General features: G+C 37.8%; 1 protein-coding gene across 5 annotated transcripts in view; it reads right to left on the minus strand.

Moving 5' to 3' along the window:
- The window catches only part of Mospd2 (motile sperm domain containing 2), a 65,446-nt gene that overhangs the window by 19,264 nt on the left and 23,237 nt on the right, over positions 1 to 22,945 (minus strand). For 4 of the 5 annotated variants that reach the window (XM_008840887.1, XM_017800074.2, XM_029567248.1 and 1 more), the window contains exons 3-10: positions 18,236 to 18,391; positions 16,122 to 16,208; positions 14,426 to 14,580; positions 11,364 to 11,424; positions 9,084 to 9,122; positions 4,753 to 4,877; positions 1,706 to 1,882; positions 340 to 452 (exon numbers count right to left, since the gene is read on the minus strand). In XM_008840887.1, coding sequence (XP_008839109.1) covers positions 340 to 452; positions 1,706 to 1,882; positions 4,753 to 4,877; positions 9,084 to 9,122; positions 11,364 to 11,424; positions 14,426 to 14,580; positions 16,122 to 16,208; positions 18,236 to 18,391 — 913 coding nt within the window. The remainder of the gene's footprint in view (positions 1 to 339; positions 453 to 1,705; positions 1,883 to 4,752; positions 4,878 to 9,083; positions 9,123 to 11,363; positions 11,425 to 14,425; positions 14,581 to 16,121; positions 16,209 to 18,235; positions 18,392 to 22,945) is intronic. The other variant, XM_029567249.1, reaches the window with a different exon arrangement.

The following is a 22,945-nucleotide window of genomic DNA, read 5'->3' on the forward strand; positions in this document are numbered from 1 at the left end:
TCACCAGACCTTCAGTGCCAGATTGGGACTACTGAGACATCCAGCCTCGTGGACTGAGCGACTATGGATTCTCAGCCTCTCCAGTGTGGTGCAGCCATTGTTAGACTACTCGGACTCTATACTGTGAGCTAAGCTGATAAATCTCTATACACATATTCATTCTACCAGTTCTGTTTCTTTGGAGAACCTTGACTAATACAGATCCCCTGGAACTGGAGTCACAGATGGTTGTTAGCTACTATGTGGGTGCTGGGAATCGAACCCAGATTCTCTGCAAGAGAAGTCAGTGCTCTTAACTGAGCCACCTCACTAGTCCATAATTAATAACATTTTTATTACCTGATGTGTAATAAGGGCCCTTTAAACACACTCAGTGGTTTTTTGAAAGCTTTTATCTTTGAATCAACCTTTTCATTTTCATCTGTTTTGGAAGCAGACTCAGGTGGGTTAATCTAAAAATTAAATAAAAATAAAAAAAGATAAAGACAATTTTAATTGGACAGATCGTTAGGTGAACAAACAGAACAAACAGATGCTCTGATTCAACTCAAATTATAGTTTTTAACATGCTTATTACAAGTAAATAATATATTTAACATGACCATGAAAAAATATATATCTTTATAGAATATTATATACAGGACATTCTTGAAAATATAGTCATTCCATTCCCTCAAGACTTTGTTTTAACTTATAACATTTATTAAGCCCTTTGAAATTTGTAAAGAATGACAACTAACAGATCTTTAACAATGAGATAAAGTTCTGACTTTTTTCTAGTTCCCTGTCTAGAACTTGTAAAGCTAATTACTCTTGCCTTTACTTCTCCTTCACATCTCCTATTCATGATTCAAGGACTTTCTTTTCCCCTTAGAGATAAGAGTTATGCAATTGTTTAGATAGACCCACTGAAGGGGGACTCCAATTGCCTCACCCGGCATCCCTGTTCAGCATGGAAGAAGCCAGAGTGGTCTGCGTCCCTATTCCCTATTGGCAATTGGGGTAACCCCTTCAGAGGATGGCGTGATAAGAATAGGAGGTAGGAATTGACTAGGCCGTTAGGGTAAAAAGACCCCAAAGAAGTGTAGCCAGTTTCTGGGCTAAAAGTCAAAATGTCCTTGGGCCTGTCAACAACATACTCTGTTCCAAAGGCCAAAAATGTCAAAAGTATTTGGAAGCTTGTATATAATCCTTAAAAGATTTTAGGGTTACCTCTTCAGAGGGGGGAATGTTGGAGGGGAGGGAGTGGACATGGATTTGATCAAAACACCTTATATGCATGTATAAAATTCTCAATAAAGTTTTTGTAAAAGTTTTAAAAAATGAGATAAAGAAGAAATAGATTAAGGTACAGTTTTAAATTAATCACCTTTATTTTTCTTAAGATTCATAAAAATATTTTTGACAAAAAGTCCTTCCAGGTGTACTCTGCCCATCTTCATACAAAGCATCAACTCAGCTCTTTTTATACCAAAAAAAAAAATGCTAAGTCAATTCTGGTCATGCTTCCTTTTTTAAAGTTATAAATAAAAGACATGGAAGGGTACTAAGTTAGCTGAATTATCTAAAGTCATACAGGCAGGTAATGGTAGAAACAGGGATGCAGTGCTGGGGACTAAAACTCAGGCCCTCCTACGTGCTAGGTAAGTGCTCTATCCTGAGTTCTAGATGACAGCTTGTGATTCAATTTTGTTCATAAAATTACCTTTTTCGGCAGAGCTGGTTGTTCCTCATTAGAAATCATTTCCAGGGTTTCTTTTCCATCACTTTCTATGTCTTCTTTACTTGAGTTTTCATCCTCACTGGTAATTGGCCCATTTTCACACAGTGGTGTCTGGAAATCATCATCTACCAGTGGTGGGTAGCTGTACTTGAAAGGATCCTAAAGTAAAAAGCACTGGTTACCACCCTGTTAGTAATGTGGAGAGAAATAATTCCCTTGTAGTAGATTTAAATTTGTTACTTTGACCAAGAAAAAAAGCTGAATTAGGTAGTGAAATTAAAAAAAAAAAACAGGATTCATTTCAAACTAGAAAGGGAAAGAGACGTAAATAGAGACAATTATGAGTTATTTACCTAAGAAAAGAATCAGATTAGCTCACCCCACACCAAAAAGCTCACATGGTTAAAAACTTTAAATGTAGAGCATATATCTTTGTGTATTTTTTATACCATAAAAGCACTGCAACAAAACAGAAGAGGCTTAAAACCAAATCAAAACACCCTTTAAAAACTCTAACTAGGGAAGATCTTTCTACACATAGCACAAAACACAGGTGGCACAAAAATATGGTACTAAGTTATTGATGTGGCTCAGTGGTAGAGTGCGTGCCTAGTATACATGAGAACTTGGACTAGAACAGCCAAACAAAACAAACCCCAATCAATTAACCAACTAAAACAACAATGCCCTCCCCCCCAAAATCCCCCCAAAACATGAAGGGCTGGGAGGTGACTACTGGGCAAAGTGCTTTCTGTGCAAGCATGAAGACCTGACTTTAGTTCCCCAACATCCTTGTAAAAAGCCAGGTGTAGCAAATTCTAGCCTGTAATTACAGCACTGAGCATTAGAGACAAGAAGATCCTAGGGGGCTCAGCGGCTAGCTAGTCTGGCTAATCAGTAAGCTACAGGTTGAAAGACAGATTCTGTTTAAAAAAATAAAGTGGAGAGTGACAGGAAGACACCTGATCTGGCCTCCACATGAGCATGCATGGGTATGCACATGTGCACGTACACTCATACACCAACAAATCCAACCAGGCAAAAACAAATACAGGGGCTGGAGAGATGATTCGGCAGTAAAGAAAGCTTACTGCTCTACTAGCGCAGCAGAGTTCAGATCCCAGAACCCACATCAGGCAGTTCACAAACCATGTCTAATCATCTCCAAGGGATATAATTCCTCCTTTTGACCTCCATGGGCACCTACACGTATACATATAAACACACAGACACACACAGACACACGCACACACAGACATCTTAAACACAAATCAACAACAACAAAAGAACTGGGCATGGTGTTACATGCCTGTAATTTCAGTATTTTGGAGACTCAATCAAGAGGATTGGAAGTTTAGGGCAAGCCTAGGGTACATGAGACCCTGCTTCAAGAAACAAACAATATCCCTCCCCCCAAAATCCAAAACACAACCCCCCCAAAAAAAACAAAATTGAAACTACAATTTTACTTTAGTTGCAAATTAATTATAACATCTGAAATGAACAATGCTTTTTAAGCTAAAATGTAAACTATAACGCCTCTGAATTTTGGTTCAAGCCTCTCCTAATTAAATAAAAACAGAAGGACACATAGACATTTTTATATTACATTACTAGTCCATGGTTCTCTTTGAACACAATTTTGTCAGGCAAGGAAAATATAGCTACAATTGTTTATATTGCTATATAATTGTTTATATAGGTTTTATAGCTTAGGAAAAGTCACTTTCACATTAACTTTCACTACTAGGCAAATACTCAAACTTTCTTTTTGAGACAGGGAATCACCATGTAGTCTAAGCTGGCCTGGAACTTAGAATCCTTCTACTTCAGCCTCCTGAGTGCTGGGATTATGGTATGCACTATCACATCTGGCCACAACATTAAAAATTTCAAACAAAGCCACTTGTCTCCAATCTCTTATTTGCAAATGATAAAATCTAAAATCAGCTCAAAAATTCTTGAGGGCTGGGCAAAAGTGCTTGCCTAGCATGAATGTGGTCCTTGGTCTTGATTTGATCCTCAGTGCATATGCACACATACATACCACACATGCACAGACACACTCACATGGAAAAAAATTCAAAATAACCCCTCTGTGATGGTTTGAATGACAAATGTCACCCATAGGTCGAATACTTGAGGACTTGGCAAGTTGGAAGAAGCTTGGTTTGGGAAAGGTCAGGGAACCTTTAAGAGGTGTGGCTTTGATAAAGGAAGTGTCATTGGGGATAGGCTTTGAATTCATAGCCTTGCCCCACTTCGAGTAGTTTGCTCACTCTGCTTCACGTGTGTGCTTAAAGATGCGAGTGCTTAACTTTCTACTGCAGCTGTCTGCTGCCATGATGGACTCTTAACCCTCTGGAAACATAAGCCAAAATAAACCTTTCCTTCTATAAGTTGCCTTGGTCATGGTGTTTTATCACAGTAACAGAAAAACAACTACTACATTCTCCAAATCTTGACAACATATTCTTAATGATATACGTTAAGTTGAAAAGACTGTTAGATAGGATGAAAATCAAGGACACATCAAAATGAATTCAGTAACTTATGGTTACTGAATGATACAGTACCTGATTAAAAGGATGGGCAGGAGGAAGGTTTATATATGCGTGCATATCTATATCTATATCTATATCTGTATCTATATCTATCTATATCTATATATGTATATTACACATCCCTAGAATCTAAGAAATCCAACTGAAGGCAAAAAGGTGGTTGGAACAAGAGTAGTGAGAGACATTTTACTGAAGACTTGTTTCTGAATACTTTCCAAAATACAGACTATGTTTTAGTTTAGAATCATACAACTATATTACGTCTTCAAAAAGAAATTTAGTGAGCTTTGAAACATGAAAGAAAATTATCTGTACCATTGCTTCATATTTTGGGGTACCTGTGATCTTCCTTTGTGTATTAACATACTGCTTTTCCTTTCTCCTTGAAGAAAACATACAGTGTAATATGCCATGTACCCCATTATCCCATGTCATTCCATAACAGGTTTCAAGGACTATACTTACAGTTCCACCCATGTGGGGAGGTAGGTACTCTACACTTATATAGTCTTGTATTTCATGTTTACTTGTAAACTTCAACAAGCTCACTGCTTCAGGGCCAAGCCAGCTTTTCACGATTTTGAAAGCAGCTGGGGGAAAAAACAATCACTTCATTAAGGTTCCTTTCATGTGCTTGATCAAGTACTTTATTGTATGCACTATCCTGCATCTTTTGAAACCAGTTTCAACTACGACCCTTTACTGTTTTTCTTTATGATGGATGACAATAATTTTTTAATTTCCAAAGGGTTTATGGTGTACATGTCCCTAATAGGTTTCAAATGGTCCATGAAGATTCAGAAAGACTAAACGATGCTGATATTCATTGAGAAACGTATCAGAGTTCTGACCTCTGACCTATCTATCAGTGAACTAAACTATTATGATTTCTAGACACTGAACCTATCTGCAATGTGACTCAGGAAACAACTGAACAGTAATGTGAAGAATCTTCGCCCTTGTGGTTCTGATAAACCGTCAGTATGAAAAATCTTGTGAAAGAGGGGAAAGAGGTGAGGGCCAGATCCAGATTTTCTTCCTGACAAAAAGCTCTGCCTTTTCCTCAGGCCTTGCAGTTTCTATGATCAGGAGGAACTCAGAATCTACAGGAATAAACTTCCCAAACACAGCTATTTGATAACTACAACTGTGTCTTGTGTCATGCCATTTACATTAAATTTTTAAAATTTTATTTTGAATGTGACATTTTATGCACATTTTGAACAAGACTAAAAGCAGAATGCTATGCACATTTTGAAAAGAAATAAAAGCTGAATGCTGCCATAAACATGCACAAATGTCAATGGAAAAAATTAAGAATAGCAAAAACAACACATTCAGAAAATCATGTTTTACTTTGGCCCACCATGATTTAAGCTTTTATTCACATAATTTTTTTCTGGTCTTTTTGAGACAGGGTCTCCCTGTAGCACCAGCTGTCCTGGAATTCACTATGTAGACCAGGCTGGCTTCGAACTCACAGAGATCCTCCTGCCTCTGCCTCCCAAGTGCTAGGATTAAAGGTGTGCGCCACCATGCCCAGCCCTTACATAATATTTAAACTTTAACTAATTTCCATTTCAGAAAGCTTGTGTCTTGACAGGAGTAAAGCCAGGCTATGGGAATTAAATTAAATGTTAAATCTTATTTTTTCATGGCAGTGTTACTGAAATAATTTACAAATGATGCTAGCTGTAGGTTATCATAGATACCCTTAACAGGCCAAGAAAGCTGTTATGTGCAGATAAAAATTAGCCTTATCCAAAGAAAGACCTGGCCTTTGCTCCCAGCTTTTGGCAGGTAGGTCTGCCTCAAGGCCTTGGGAACAAAGATTTAGGGAAGGATCCAGCCATAGTGAAAGACTACCATGTGATTTAAGATGGGAGCACTGGCTCACAGAGAATAGAAGTAGACCTCTGGAGAGACAAGACATTGGGATCAACCACAAGGAAAAAGAGTTATGCCTATATAATGGAGCCCTGAGGCAATGTTTGAATAACAAGGCTTGAACGAAACTTCCTTTATTGGCAATACTCCCTGTGTGCTACCCATACTGATGCTGGCAGAGTGAAGTGCTCCAGAATTGGTACCTCCTTTGACCGATTTTAATCTGAGTCCTTTTTCTGCAATAAGTCACAACTGTCGGCAAAATGGCTTTCACTGAGTTTCAGCAGTCCTACTGAATGATCAAACATGAGAGGCATTTAGAGAACCTTATGAAGTTGTAGAAGGATGGTCTACGTGTGACCGCTAGGCCCCCTTTATCATCTAGTAGTTTCAACACTTAGCACTATCTGTTCCTAATTTAAGTGTTTTTATTATGAGAGGAAATTAATTGTTTTTCAATTTTCTTTCATCTACTGAGAGGATTAAGTAGTTTCTTCTTTCTATCAATATGGTATTGCATATTACATTGATTTTTGTATTCTGAGTCAACTTTGCATTCTTGAGATAAAAGCCTACTTTGCCACGGTTTATAATGCTTTTGGGTGTACATGTGCATATATGCGTTCATGCATGAGGAGAAGAGACAACCTCAGGGTATCATTCCTTTTACCTTGTTTTTCTGAGACAAGCTCTCTCAGTTGCCTGGAGCTTGACTTACTTGCTAGAGAGCCCTAGGGATCTGCCTGTTTATACGTTCCCAGTGCTGGGAGTATAAGGATTTCTCAGTGGCTTTTTTACAGAGGTTCTGGGAATTGAACTCAGGTCACAAGCAATTGATTGACTAAGCCATCTCTGCTGCCTATAATATTTTTTATATTCTTTTAGATCTTGCTTGTTAGTTTTGTTTTTTCTTCCTGTACTGCTAGGGATGGAACCCAGGGAGGCACACATACTAGACAAGTGCTCTACCACTCAGCCATACCCCACCCAGCCCTATTGCTTTCTGATTGGTGCATCTATTATATGGTTGTAATAGGTTACAGTCTGTAGTTTTCTTTTCCTCTGATGTTTTAGTATTAGGTTTATATTTGCCCATATATGAGTTGGGAAATAATTTCTTCTGGTCAATTTCTTTTAAAAATATTTTATTTATTATTTTTATTTTTATGTGTATGAGTGTATTGCTTTGCATGTATGTAAGTGCAATGCATCAGTTCCCCTGGAACTGGAATTATAGGCAGTTGTTAGCTGTCATGTGGATGCTGGGAACTGATTCTGGGTCCTCTGCAAGAGCAGCCAGTGTCCTTAACCATTGAGCCATCTCTCCAGCCCCTTCTGGCCTATTTCTTAGAACTGTTTACAAAGGATTAAGGTTAATTTTTCTTTAACTATTATTTACCAACAAAACTACCAGGGCCTTAACTTTTTTGTGGGAAATTTTTTGGTTACTAGTTCAACTTAGTTATTCTTCTGATTTTTCTTGAGTGAGTTTCAGTAGTGTATAGTTTCAGGAGGTTCACTGCATATAATTGCTCAAAGTACCCCCTTATAATCTATTTCCAAAGAATCAGCAGTGACGTTTTTCAATTCCATGTTTTTAATAATTTAAAGTCTTTACTCTTTTTTTCAATCACCTTTATACCCTCTTCCCCATCAGGCACCCTCCCATAGCACCCCCCATTGGATTTCCTACATTCTCTCATTTATGTTAAGGCATATAAAATTAAGTTAGTGGCCCCTGACATCCCACAGGAGCTCCCTCATGCAACAGAGGGCAATAAGCCCAGGGTTCAGGGACCATCATGGAAGAGGAGGTGGAAAGACTGTAAGAGCCAGGGAAGGAGATGCATGATCATATGGAAATAGAGTCTTACAGGCTCTTGGGACCTTGCTCATATGAATTTACAGCAATGGTGTCAGCATGCACAAGACCCATGCAAACTCAAGCAGACAAAAACCCAGCATAGAACTATGGAAATGGGTGGCAGACCCTAATCTTAGCTGAAGAACTAGTGGACAGGTGAGAACTACTGGGTGTGCAAGAGCTGATCTTTAAGGGAGTGACTCTAGAAAGTCTTTACTCTTTATTAGATTAGGAAAAAGTTTGCTAATGATGAAGAACTTTTCAAAGAACTGAATTTAGTTTAAAGATCTTTCCCTATTGTTTTCTATGTAACAACTGACTTGTGTAAGCACAAAAGAAAATAAACATTTAGAGAATAGAGTTATATTTAAAATCACTTGGTAAAAATTTTTCAATAGTCAATTCAAAAAACTTATTAGAACCGCCCCCCCCCCAAAACCAACCAACCAACCAAACAAAAAAAAAACCTAAACAACTGTCAAAAGGAACATGTGATTATAGTGATTTGAGGTAACTTTCGGATCCCCCACCTTTTTCAACACTTGTAACCCAAGGGAAAACCTAGTTAAGGCAAATATTTTGTAATATACCCTATCTGTGGGTGATGGAATGAGGTTTCTTCTAATTGTTTTATCTGAATGGCTGAATATTTTGTAGCAGTTCTGAGAAAAGTCTAGTGGGAACTCCCAGTATCTTGGACTAGAATGTCAGCCATATTTGCTTAGAAAACAACCTTTGGGTGTTCTGACTCCACCTTCTTAAGAGTACACAAGCACAATAGAAACATTTTCATAAACAGCTGTAGAAACATGGCTAACTTGCCCAAGTAAGACAAATGAAAAAATCAGAATTTTTTTTATTTTGTCTTTTTGAGACTGGTTCTCCCTGCAGCCCCAGTTGGCCTGGAATTCATTATGTAGATCAGGCTGGCCTCCATCTCACAGACAGCCACTTGTCTCTGCTTCCCAGCGTGCTGAAATTAAAGGTGTGCACTACCAAACCCAGGTAAAAATTAGAATGTTTCAGGAAAGCATAATATACTTACCATTCATTATCCAAGGCATATCAAAGATCACCATTTTTGCTGAAAGATGAAAAAAAAATCACTGAATGTGACTTAGTACTTCTACAGTAATATATTACTTTTACTTGACCTAGAAAAAACTTAAATGTGTAAAAATTGGGCTAGTTGGTGGCCGAGTTCTAATTTATGGAACAGTTCTAGGACTGAACAAATATCTCATAATAAGAAGGGGGTCCCAATATTGCACCGTCACTGTCCTTTGGCAAACAGCCCATTCCTTTGTTGACTTGCTGCATTTGCTGCTTGCACAAAGATAGAAAACAGTGAAGAGGGCAAGCAGAGTTTGGATATGGCATGTCATTTCAGTGATGAAAGCAACTGTACTTTTAAAACATTTCCACATCAAATACATGGTTTCATTGGTAGTTGAGATTACACTGTTAAACTTGTCACACAGCTGTCCCCTCCCCAGTTGAATACATAAATTGATTTTAAGAAACGGAAACTATCTTTTCTTAAACGTTATGAGCTCCAGGAAGCCAATAATTCCAAAATATACAGAAATGTTATTTACATACTGAGCTGAAGATATTAAACAGCCCTATCAACAACTGTGAGAAACAACCAGAAACCACAACAGGGATTTTTTGATACCCAATTCATTCTTCTATTCCAAATGAATCAATATGCAGTTTCATTCTTTTCTGAGCAGAGAAACTCGTATAGTGGTCTATTAAACTATGACAAGTAAAGCACACACAAAAAAAACGGTATCAGTAAGAGATGCTATGGCACTTAACTTTCCTCTTTTAGCAGGGCTACACTTAAGATGTAATGGTTGTATTTCATGACAGATTTAAAGGAACAGTCAATTTTAAATTCCATAAAATTCAATGTCTGAAAAACTACATTGCTTTGGCAGAACACAGTCATATCTGAGGTTCACTGAAATGAACAATATTACAATTCATATTTATATGCATCCATGCATTCATTAACAGTTCTTTCCAAATAACTCTGGACATGTTGAATAAATAATGATAGTTATATTGTTCCTATGTGGCTCATTCATAAACTCCTTTACATACTTCAACAAACACGTATTTCAGTTTTATTTTGTCCATAAAAGAAACAAGTTAGTATCATGAAGTAGTAATTCTTCTGTACTGACAACTGACTGGCACTGCTAAAAGACTCAATCTGGGTATGTGCAAGAAACATAAGCACTGGAGACCTTTCAAGTTTCCCAACCTAGACACTATCATTTCCTTAACGGAAGAACATTCACAAATACTCTAAGGAAATTACAGTACAGGGCTGTAGGTGGCACTGACTCTCGATGTCCATTATGCTTTCTGTTACCGTAACAATGAAAACATGTCAAAGTATGATGATTTATGGATTTCTGTGCTTTAGTGTCACCTTAGTCATTAATCCCAAGAGACCCTAATTGTGGCATTTGCCAGGAACATGTACAGGCACATGTACAGGCAACTCTGAATTTCTATTTTTGTTAGCAGGGTTAGCTCTCTTGCCTTTTCATTTTTAACATATTGAAGTTAAGTATTTTTGACTGTTTACATGGGTTGGCAGATTGTTTTTTCCAAGGGGAACCCATTATATAAATTCAACAGATGAAAAATAAGAAAAGGCTTAGGAGTTAATCATTCAGGTAATTAATGGGCATTAGAATTAAAAACAAAACAGGGGATGCTAGCACAGCGGCAGATCACTTGCCTGGCATGCACAAGGCTCTGGGTTCAGTCTTCAGAACATAAGACAACAAAAGAAAACAACCCAAAGCCCTCTGAGTACCAGATTCGAATGTAGTACATTCTGGTTAAGTATTTTCCTAGCGACAATTTTAAAACAGATTAGTTGTACTTTATGTATCAACATTGCTTATCATACAATGTACTTTATCAGTATTGGTTATCTGGGTTTTTTTGTGCAAGAAGCTCCATATAATTATTTTAAATGAATTTCTAAGTTGAACAGTCAGCATGAATGGGCTAATCTCGTAAACAAATGTATATCTGTGTGTGCCTGTGTGTTACATGTTGCAGGATGTTATATATTTTAGAACTTAAATTTGTAAAAACTGTAGAGTCCACTTACTTCTAAAATTTTTCTGTGGACCTACCATGATATGGACTAGTACATCTGTCTATGAACACATTTAAAGCTCTTCAGCAGAAAACAATGTTTCAGATATGAAACTACAGTATAAAGCTCTACAATCTTCAGGTATTATCTACAATTTCAATATATTTTATTTTTATAAAGGAGTAAGTTACTTACAGAGGTATTTAGGGTAATAAACCTTAAAGCAGCTGATGATAAAGCGTACAAAGTCCATGTCCTAAAACAAAGATTAAATCTTTCAGACTGTCCACATTTGAGAACTTTAAATTGTACATGTCTAAAGTTGATAAATCATTAAATCCAAGTGAGACAACTATTAAATTCTCAAAAGATAAGCTACTGTATAAATATCTATATTCCCAAGGATTAAAGTTTTAGGTCATTAAGCTACGAATCAGCCCTAAAATTGAGTTGAAATAGTCAGATGCCTAGTAGTATTTTAAAAATTATTCATAGCATCTCAAACTAGTTATAGGCTTCAGGCTACAAAGGACACAGGGCATACAATGGATATAAAAGCAATCCAAAGAGAAATTCTAAAAATCTACTGAACTAAAGAATTATTTTTAAAAAGTATATAGGTTATAACCTGAGTCCTTGAAATTACACACACAGACACACACACACACACACACACACACACACAGACACTCACACACAAACACATTTTTTGTATAAATTATGGTATAGTAGTTGCTTTCTACATCTAATTTTTACCTTATGAAAGTTTTAGTAAAATACACTGTATTAATTTTTTACCCAATGATTAATCTGATCCCACTGACCTGCTCTATCTACTTCATTTCTGGCCTTTTACCTTTGATTTAGAGGCCTGAGATTAGATTTTTAGTTTCTACTCAAGTGTTGTTCATTCATAGTAATTTTCAGGAGACTTTATAAACAGCTGTTGGTTAGTTCTACTGCTTTGAGCAAAAGAGGAAATTGGGTCATTAAGGATATTATTCACATTTCATTCTGTATTACTTCATGGTCACAGGCTGTGTCATGAAATCCTGATCAGCCGCCTTATAAAAACACTGCTAAAGGAGAGGCCTAACCAGGGAAGCTGAAATTCATCACAATGACTGAAAGGCTGGATATTCTAGACATGAATCTATAAAGTCATTCCTAACATGTGAGCTGCAATAAGTAAACTGAAAGCTGCAGTTTGAGTAGTAAACTGAAAGCATCCTTAACTACTATAACTATTATGGGATAAGTTCTAGTATATAATAATTTCTTTATGAATAACTATTCTAGCCACTATGCACAGTTTCATAGTCCATAGTTAAGAGTTAAAAAAAATGGTTTTAAAAAAAACTAGCTGTATAAATAGCTGGTTACCTAGTTTATAATCTGGAACTGTTCCCTAACATTTTTGTCTTCATGTAATAGTCTTGTTACAATTGTTTATTCAATTGAATGTCCTTGGTCACAGCAGCTTGAGTTACTGCTAAATGAGGTGGATTTGATAGGATGTCTGGTGTATGTCTACCATGGCTACTTCATAGTGCAGTTCCATGAAATTAGTTGCTGTGCAATCTGTAAAGGTGCTTTTCAGGGTATTATTCATTATTGTGTAAAATATCCATCCTCTAAGGACCGACAGAAGATTTGCTCTAGTTCAACTAATGGAGAATGGAGACAGTTCTCCTAAAATATTGATTTTTAAAGTATAGCTATTGCATAATCCAAAGATTCTATTTTTTCAACTAGTAAGAAGCTAAAAGGTTACAGTCACCCTGGTAGTCCAACTCTAAAAAACAACTTTACCTTTTTCCTTATATTCATCTTTATAAGCTGACTTCAATCCTTTGGGAATCAGGAGAGCATCATATAAACAAATTATTCACTAAAGAGTCAAACACTTCATAGCAATAACTGAAATGTTTGGTAGTACAAATAGACTTTACTTACAAATGAAAAGTGGTATCATACAAGTAGCATTTAAACAACAACAACAACAACAACAAAAACCAGATAGCTCTTTTAACTTTCCTGCCCGTGTATTAGGTAAAAGAAAATATTAACATTCGTTTTTCATGATTGTGAGTTATTAATACACAACTATTATACTTCAAGGTTAACAGAATCGTAATCTGTATGAAATGCTGAGTTATCTAGGTAACATAATTTTAATTTAGAATACAACATTTTTTTTACTGTTTAAAATCTGTGTACATTGAACTAGGCTGAAAATCCAAGACATTAGATTTTTTAAAATTAGAGAACTGGAAATGTGGAAAAAGTTCTGTAGTCTCCCGCACCTAAACCTCTTGTTAATAGTTCTTTCTAACCTGTTTTTTTTTTTTTTTTTTTTTTTTTTTTTTTTTTTTTTTTTTTTTTAAAAAAAAGAGGACGATAAATCTTTCACTGACCATATTGTAGTAAAATAGCTCATTTCATTAAAAAAGGCATGCACTAATATTATAAATTCTTCACAAATTCTACCATACATAGCTACATATATGCTATCAACTAGATATACCATAATTTACCATTTTGCAATGCTGGCATTTAAACTTGTTCTAATTTTCCAATATTTTTCTGAGACAAAGTCTCACTATGCCACCCAGTCATCATTGAATTCCTGGGTTTAAAACAACCTTTCTACCTTGGTTTCCTGGGTAGTGGAGACTATACTTGTTTGCCATTGCAACCATCTGTTTATGCTCTAGGGTCAGTAAAAATCACCTGGAGAAAACTGGTTTCCCAAGCTTAACAAATCAAACAGAAAACAAAGCACTCAAGACGAGCACAAAGTGCCGCATGTATAAAACTCACATGCACATCTTGTACCTTCAAAAGAAGATGAATCTAGTGTCATAGAGCTCATACATGTGTTGGTTCAAGATTTATTGACAGTGCTTCTCTGTGCCAGACACAGGAGCTGGTGCTGTAGGGTATCAGCCATGGTAGAAAAGGTCAGTCTGATTATAGTGACTCATACCCTGCCAGTCTTGCTGTCTCACCACTCCATCTTACACATCAGACAGGGAACATTTCTAGCAAATCTAGTGTCAGGGTCAAATACTGAAGCGAGTTTAATTCTCTGCAAACCCTATTGCATGTTTGACCTCACAGTGCAAGGGGGAAAAATAATCTGTTAAATAATTCTGTTAGCTTCATTTTACAACAGTATTTGTTTGGCAAGAAAGACAGGAAAGGAGGCAGAAGCCAGGATAGATTCCAAGTTAGGATTAATAAAGAATGCTTACTATGTTGTTCAGCCCAGTTTCTGACAGGTCAAACATCACTGTTATAGGCTTCCCATTTTCTCTCTTGGCATAACGTTCCAACCAGAATGCTATGAGCTTCTTCTTGTCCATTGTGGTTTTCTGGTCTTTTATATGATACTTCGCCCTGATCCAGACTTTAAGCAGAACAAAAGATAAAAGTAAGCATATGAGGTACAGCATTTTCATACTATATTTTATATATAGCCTTTCCCTTGCCATGTTCCTTTATTTATAATTCAACTTGTTCCACAGAATAAAAACATCTCTTCCTTCTTTAAAAGAAGAAGTAGGTACGCTTGGGACCTTTACATTAAATAGCAGAGAGGCAAACTATCTCTTTCCTGTAGGAAATAATGTTCACTTTTAAGGTGAAAAAGAAAATGCAGGTGAACAAATACTGCTAATAACCTAAAAGTGCTCTTCACTGTGCTTAATAAGGAAAGCTCATGATCAAACACTAGAAAACCCGTTCCGTCCAGAGGAGAGATACTGACAGGCAGGAGGGAAGCCTGGGATGGGGCTGTACAGGAAGCTGGAAAACGCAAACCCTTCAGCAGCTAAGACAAAAAGCAGAGTGGTAAGAGGGAAGCTGAACAGAGAGAGGCTGGGCTAAAGGACGCTGAAGTGCTAAGCCATTTTAGTTTTCCTATTTCAAAACAGAGTTTGGGTGGTGTAATAGAGGAGAGAGTGGAAGAGACAAGGATGGAAACCCATCATGCCAGGGACTGGGAAGGGACTGAGAACAGGGCAACAGGGGTAGACAGCGACAGAGCTGAGAAAGTGGCTGGTGAAGATGGAGAAGGGGCCCAAATGAAGCGAGATTAGAGGGAGAGTCAATGAATGGACCGGAGCTGGGCAATACAGGGAGAGGGCAAATAGCATGGCATGAGTGCAAGTTGTAGGTCGTGGGGAAGGCAGCTGGCAGTCAAGTGGCACCAGCTGGTGCACAGATGGGTACGTGCACGTAGCTCAGGGATTGCATGGGATCTTGTAGTGAACTAGGAGGTGGCCAAAGCTGATGTGTTTGAGACAACCCCATGGTACCCATGGTACAAGAGGCCAAGGAAAGAATGTGGGCTGGCAAACGTGTTTCAGAGGCAAACCACAGAAGAGGTATGAGAAAAGACAGCAAACGAGGCAGAGATGAGGAAAATGCAGTGTATTGTCAAAATACAGTGCAGACTGCAAGCTAAAGAAAAAGCAAGCAAGATGTGCATAGCACCTCCCACCCTCAGCACAAACCCAAGCTGGATTTGGGCAAGTGGGAAGGAGGACAGGAAGAGTCTTCGAACAGCGGGTGACTGCTACTCTTCTTCCCACTACTATGCACATTCTGACAAAGCTAAAAGGAGACCATCAGAGTATTTAGCAAGTTCCCAAAGATTCTCTGTAAAAATACTAGGTGGAATGCTAGCAACAACTCAGAAAGAAGATGCCTGAGTGAAGTAACTTTGGCTGTGATACAGGATGCAGCCTCTGTGTTTACAGCCTAATTTATTAAAAAGCAAATTATGCCCAACTACTAAGCAGAGGTCAAGATGGCCACATATCACTAATTCCACAAACCTTGCTGTGTGTACATATGGAGAAAGTTCTGTTCATTATTAATGCAACTAAGACACAGACCTACATTTCAAACTCATGAAAAGCCAATACATGAATTAAATATACTTACATAGTTTGTTACCTTCTTTGTCATAACCATGGAGATAAACACAACCAATCTCTAGTAACCATCTGGGAATGGAGGATTCACTAAGGTCTAAAAAGTGATAAACTTTAATCAGTAATTATATTTATGAACCTAAAATTCATACTGTAAAGGTAATGTTATATAGTGTTCTGATATCACTGACTCAAACCTGAAGACACGACTTACTTAAATCTTGAAGAAAATGCAGCTTTTTAAAAAATCTACAGTCTTTGATAATACAAAATGCAGTTTCCTACAGAGAAAACAAATCGTAAGACATTCACAGATGATAGACAAAATGAAAAAACTCCATTTCCTTTGACGTGTCAGTCATTATTTATGTGGATACCTTTTTATATTCTGGTTGGGTTTTGTACAAGGACTTGACTTGCCAACAAATATTAGCACTGCTAGACAATTTCAAGACAATACTGTAGGAGGTCTGAGTAGAGTGCAGTGGTAGGATACATGTTTAGGACACATGAAGTCCTGGATTCAATCCCCAGTCCCCACCCACAACAGAAGATAGCCACATTATTAAACAGTCACACGGCTTCAGAATTTGTGAGGAAAGAAAAAACAACTTGTGGTTTTTCTATCAAGTTGGTCTCTCCCCGCCCCCATCTCCCTCTCCCTCTCCCTTTCCCTCTGTGTGTGTGTGTGTGTGTGTGTGTGTGTGTGTGTGTGCGCGCGCGCGCGCGCGTATGTCTACTCAGGGGCTGACATCAGGTATCTTCCTCTGTTACTTTTACGCTGGCTAGCCTTCAGGCCTCAGGGAGCCTCCTGTCTCTACTTCCTCGGTGCTTAGATTACAGGTTCATGCTGCATTATGTGGCTTTTCTGTGGGTACTGGAGATCCAAACTTAGATCCTCATCTTGACAGCAAGCACTTTACCAACTGAGTCATCTCCTGAGTCCCAAGGTGGGACAAAGTTTGACAGTAATCTCTAATATATTCAGAGTGCGTGGAAAACGTGAAGGTTCTTTAGTAGGAGGAACAAACAACAGGCCCAACCAGTCTCCAGGAGAGGCTGAGGACAAATATGGCAAGGCAGCACAGGCCAAGGCTTTTGTTTCATTGCCCAGCTGCTCCTGGAGAACTCAAAGACTTCCCTCTCACTCTCTGCCTTTCTCAGACTTTTATTGTTTGTCACTTGAAACTAGCAATCTAGGCAAGAATATCAGTAGTGTTGAGTTTTAAGTTTCTTTTGAAAAATAGTTTATTCTGTAAATGACTTAGAAGTTGCAGAATTGTATTTTCTTGATTGGTAAGTGCTTTTCTGCTTCAATTACGTAGTTTTTACATTTTCAACCACTATTTCTTTAGATCTTAGGCATTCCCTTCCTTGTGGATTCCTTCTACAAGTACCAAGACTGGGAAAATAGCAGCTCTAGATCTGTTCACTGTTTTGTATCAAGTCTTCAGACTAAGTCACTCCAGAGTTTATAATCTATGGCAGGCAATCTTTTAGAGGAAGCTGCAATCGGCAGTTGTTGTTAAATTTTTAGGAGGAGACAGACAACAGGTCACCTTTCCTGTGCAGAGTTCTTCACATACTTGAAGACCACTATAAACTCCCTCTAAGATTTAAAACTCCCATTTGGGTGACAAATTTCAATCCAGTAGTGACTTTAAATTTAAGAAGCTACGAGAAGGCTGCCACAGCTTTTCCTGAGGATGAGCTTCCTTTCTGGGATCCTCATTCAGTTCTGGAGCACCCGTAAGCACAAGCAATGCTGGGGATATGGCAAGATTTGGGCAACAACTGAGGAAAACAGGACAACAACACCTCCTTATTCCCAGGAGTTACTGAAAATGCCATCTTGCTGCTGTTCAATGGGATCGAGCCAACACACAGAAGACAATGCAGTGAACAAGGTCATTCTGCTCCCTGGTGATCTGATTTTCTTATGAGTGAGCCAGCCTAGAAAGACTTCTCACAAGCTCTACCTTTGAGACTATGATTGGACCTCTGAAATATTCTAGTATTTATGATGACTGCTAAGAATATGTGCAAATACAGAGTAAGATAAGTGGAAAAAAGTCACATTTATACAGGTGCTAAAATCCTGTCAGCTTAAAAAGAGCAGCTTACCATTGACAGAAAATTCTTTCCTCCATTGAAAACTCTCATCAAGCATCTTCAGGGTTTCATCTATAACATTATGCCTCCAGCATAAGTAACTTTCAACCCAGTTATCATCTTGTTGCAGCCTTTCAACATCACGTGGATCATATTTATCTGACTTATCTAGGGGAAAAACAGAAGTGAACACCGAAATCAGATTATTTCTGCAGTGAAAAATAATTAATGGCAAAAGAAGAGAAAGACCTGGAGGACAAAACCATAATTTTTCCAGACAGACATAGGGGTGTTTTTCATGTGAAAATGCAATCTAAAGAACTGATGGAATTCTTAAGTGAGAGAAAAATAAAGTTATCTAAAGACTACAGATCTTTTTTCTTTGAGACGTTGACTCATTTAACTGTCCAGAGTGACTTCGAATTCTTCAGGCTTAAGTGATCCTCGTGCCTCAGTCCTCCTTGAAGCTGGTTCTACAGCTGTGGGCCACTGTACCTGGTCGAAAGCGTCATTTATAAAGCCAAACATCAAACAGAAAACTGGCCTTCTAGGAGTGTTTGCTATTGTTCTGTTCCTGTGACAAAACCAACTAAGGGAGGAATGATTTTGTGTGTACGATGGAGTGGTCTCTAATTCACAGTCAGTCAACCTCAGTCTCCCTAGTACTGAGATTATAGATGTTCACCACCAGGACTGGCTGAGGAAGGATTGATTTAGCTGCAAGGTTTCAGAGCTTGCAGCCATGCCAGCTGGCTCTATTACTTCTGGGCCTGTGATGAGGTCAAACGTCATGGGAGATGGTATGACTGAAGATATTCTGCCTTGCATGCTGTTCTCACTATTTTAAGTGAATTCTTGTTTCCATGCAACCATCCCTACACACCCAAATTCTACCATTTTGCAACACTCCTTTCAGATACTTCCTCTTTTGCAAAAAACTTCCAGATGACAGCAACAGAACTTCACCTAAGTTTTCTTTAAGGCACTCACCAATTTTCACCTTGAGTTATAGTTACTAGTATACATGCCATGTTTACCATAAAGACAGTAAAGGCTGAGTTTGTACATCCCCAAAGTTCTCCAAAGTAGATGACAACAGAGCCTATGAAAAGGCTTCAGTAACTATTTGCTGACAGACTCCATTCTGTCTCAGTTTTTCATTCTTCAGCTATCCATACCCTTCCATGAGCTGAAGCAGAAAGTTCTGGAAATTTTCCTGGCTCCTTCGTCTCCTTCTCTTGCACATGTATTTAACTGCTGAGTCACACAGTGTCTACCTGCTCTCCATTTCCACTGCCTGTGTTTTGGGGCCTCTGAGATAACAGCTGAAAGGACAGGAAAATGTAAACTGCATTCAGCCAATTATCCTCTGAGTCTCCATTTCTTGATTTTTAAGCTGTTTTATATACTCTGAGGGCTGCATGAGAAACAGATGAAAAAGAGTACCAAAGTGCTCAGAAATTTAAAATGCTACAAAATAGGAGCTCAGAAATCACACACTGGTTGAATGTCATCGTGGGTATAGGTTAATATACGGGCTCTATATTTCTAATATAGAAAATGAGTGTTTCTATACTATTTAAACATAGGAAATTACTTTAGTTCTGTAGTTTGAAAATGCATCAGCATTCCAAGCACAGTTTTTTCAATTATAAATGACATTTGTAAGTATACGCTGTATGTAACAGAGTTCACATAGCTTTCCGTTCCTAAAGAGGGAACATTTAGCTGCTCAGTGGACCAAGCAGTTATTTCCTTTGAAATTGTAAGCAGAATTCATCCATTTTCAAGAAAATTTCTGCCAAATACCCAAATTTGCATAACCATACTGTTAGTTCTTCTAAATACAACAGGTGGCTGATGAGAAATGTGATGAATTTAGCGGGCTGCTGAACATGCTTAACATGTAGAAATCAAGATTCTATGGGTGTTTTCTGATTTTCTCATACAGAACATGAAAGGGACATGTCTTCAAAGGTCAAGATTTAATGAACTCTACTGTACCATTAGGGATGTTCTAAAATATACCTGGCTTCTCTTTCCTTCTCATTGATAATGAAGACCACAATGATGCCTTGCCTTGGGTCATAGTTGGCACTTTTCCCCAACACTGCTCCCATATAATTACACAAACGTCAACACAATGAAATAGGCAAATGATATCTTACAATTACTATGAAAACTGTTTTCACCTGACCAGACTTCTGGAACAGTCTTGGGTATCCCATAGGGTCCCAGACTACACTGAAATGTACTTTCCTAGAATAATATTTGGCAAATGATACAAACTCGGGAAAATTAGCCATAAGAAAAATAAAACATTATTGTTACCATTATAGCTAATTCTATTACTAGGAATAACAAGAGAGTGCCCATTCCTAAGAAATTTAAAGCCTTCCACCCTTCAGTAGCTTTCAAGGATGATTTCTGAAATTAGACATCTTCACTTAATAGAATTATCATTAATAGACATGTTATTTACATAGGGAATATTTTTAACTATGCCTAAACAGGTAGAAATGAGATCAAGTAAGGAGAAAAGAAATGAGAAAGAGCTAACTAGAGATGGGGGCAGTTTGGATCTGGGAGAGGCAGAAGGTGATAAAAAAAAGGATAGAGAGGAAGGAATGACAGGAGGAGAAAAGAACACATCAGACAGTAAGAGAAAAGAGAAAGGTGGAGGGGGTAAAGGCAGAGGAAGTGGAAAGAACAAGAATAGAGTGAATGGTTGGCATTCAGTGCTTAGGATCACAGGGCTAAGGCGCCATTACTAAATTACATAGGACAACAAAATCTGCTGGATTAAAAATTAATTAACGAATTAAATTATTGTATGGTGGGGTGGTCAGAGGAAAACTTTGGGGGGTCAGCTCTCTCCTTCCAACATTTGTATCTCAGGGATTGAACTTAAGTTTTCTAGGCTCAGCAGCAGGTACCCTCACCAACTGAACGATCCCTCCACTCCCAAATTTACCATTTTCATACATGGGCTTCAGAAAAATGAGCCCTTAAGGGATTGGGATCTTTCAGAAAAATCAGTCTTTAGGTAAGTCCAGATGTGCTGTGGTTTGTTTAGGTTCCTCCCAAAATTTCATAGTATTAAGAGGTGGGGCTTTTAAGAGTTGATTAGGCCTTAAGGGCTTCTCTCATTAATGGGAGTAAGGCTCTTTGATGAGGATTATGCAAGGAAGACTTGCTAGTCAGCTTTTCTGGCTGCCATGTAAAGATGCAGCAGAAAAGCCCTCATCAGATACAATGCTAGAGCCTTAATCTTGGACTTTCCAGCATCTAGACTCGAAAGAAAACAAATTTCAGTTCCTTATATATTATCTACCCTCAGATACTTTGTTATAGTAGCACAAAACACACTAAGATGTTAAAGGAAATGAAAGATGTACATTTAAAAGGGCTGGAGAGCTAGCTCAGCAGTTAAGAACACTTGCTGTTCTTCCAGAGGACCTGGGTTCGATTCCCTGCACCCGTATGGTGGCTAACAACAGTCCATAACTAACTCCAGTCCCAGTGGATGTGGCAGCCTCTTCTGGTCTCTGCAGGGCATTTCACACACATGATGCACTTACACGCAGGCAAAACACTCATACACATAAAGTAAAAATAAACATAAAGAAATATGTATATATAAAAGCATAAATATACACCTAAAACATTTTAAAAGGTGTTACCCATTAATCCTTTTTACTTTCATCTTGCTTGGGACCAGTGAAAACTCCATCACAAAGCAAGATTCATGTTTTTTGCAGTTTCTAAACCTTGTCTCAAATTTCTTTACAACAATCCATTTCAGCAGCTCTTCTGTTAGGGGACTTTCTTAATGAGCCATCAACACACCACACCTATCTTTTCTTGGCCATTTTAACTATTTCTTATATGAATTTTGGTCTGTAAACTGTTCTTAAATTAATACAAGTGTTTCACTATTAAATACATTGTAAAGTCTATAATTTTGCAGAGAAAGAATTGAAGACTACAATGGTGCGTCACCTCAAGGAGCTCCGTATTAAATATTCCAGGATGAAAGTGATTTCTCTCACTCCTTTTTTTTTATTTTAAATTTTTTTTTACAATTAAAGTTACAGTTTTAACAATATACAAAATATTACAGTAATTCAGATTTTTTGGCATAATGATTACAGATTTGATAAATACATTTTATATCTCATAATAGCAATGAAGATTATACAAAAGCTATTAAAACAATTATAAAAATAAATTCAATTGTCACTTAAGTATCTAAAGCTATTTTCCTTTGCATTCTTCCAGAATGATTTGTTCTTATTCTTTACCTTAATTTGAGGGACTTCAAAAAGATACTTGGTGTTTTTTTTTTTTTTTCATCCAAAAAAATTCATTCCAAGGAAATTGACATTGAGACGTTTTCACATGCATTTCTAATCTCTATATCCATGAATACCACTGGTCACAGTCACCCACCTCCTGAGCTCCTCGGCATCTGAGCATGAATACAAATTCGTCAGATAGACAGCCTTCTTCTCCCACTAGAGCCTCCAAACTCTGTCATCCCTGTCACTGTCCACTGTGCTGTCAGCACCCCCATCCATTCCCCCCTATCTGCCCTTCTGGTAAATCTAGTCAGCCAGAGGTCCCTGTTCCAGGAGGATCAGCTGTTCCTCATCGTAGTATGTTGGGTTACTGTCTGGAAGAGCCTTTATCTATCCTGGCCAACAACTTGACTGAAGGTAT

This window comes from Nannospalax galili, unplaced genomic scaffold (genome assembly GCF_000622305.1).
Source record: "Nannospalax galili isolate Female #2095 unplaced genomic scaffold, S.galili_v1.0 scaffold521, whole genome shotgun sequence".
NCBI classification, from domain to species: Eukaryota; Metazoa; Chordata; class Mammalia; order Rodentia; family Spalacidae; genus Nannospalax; species Nannospalax galili.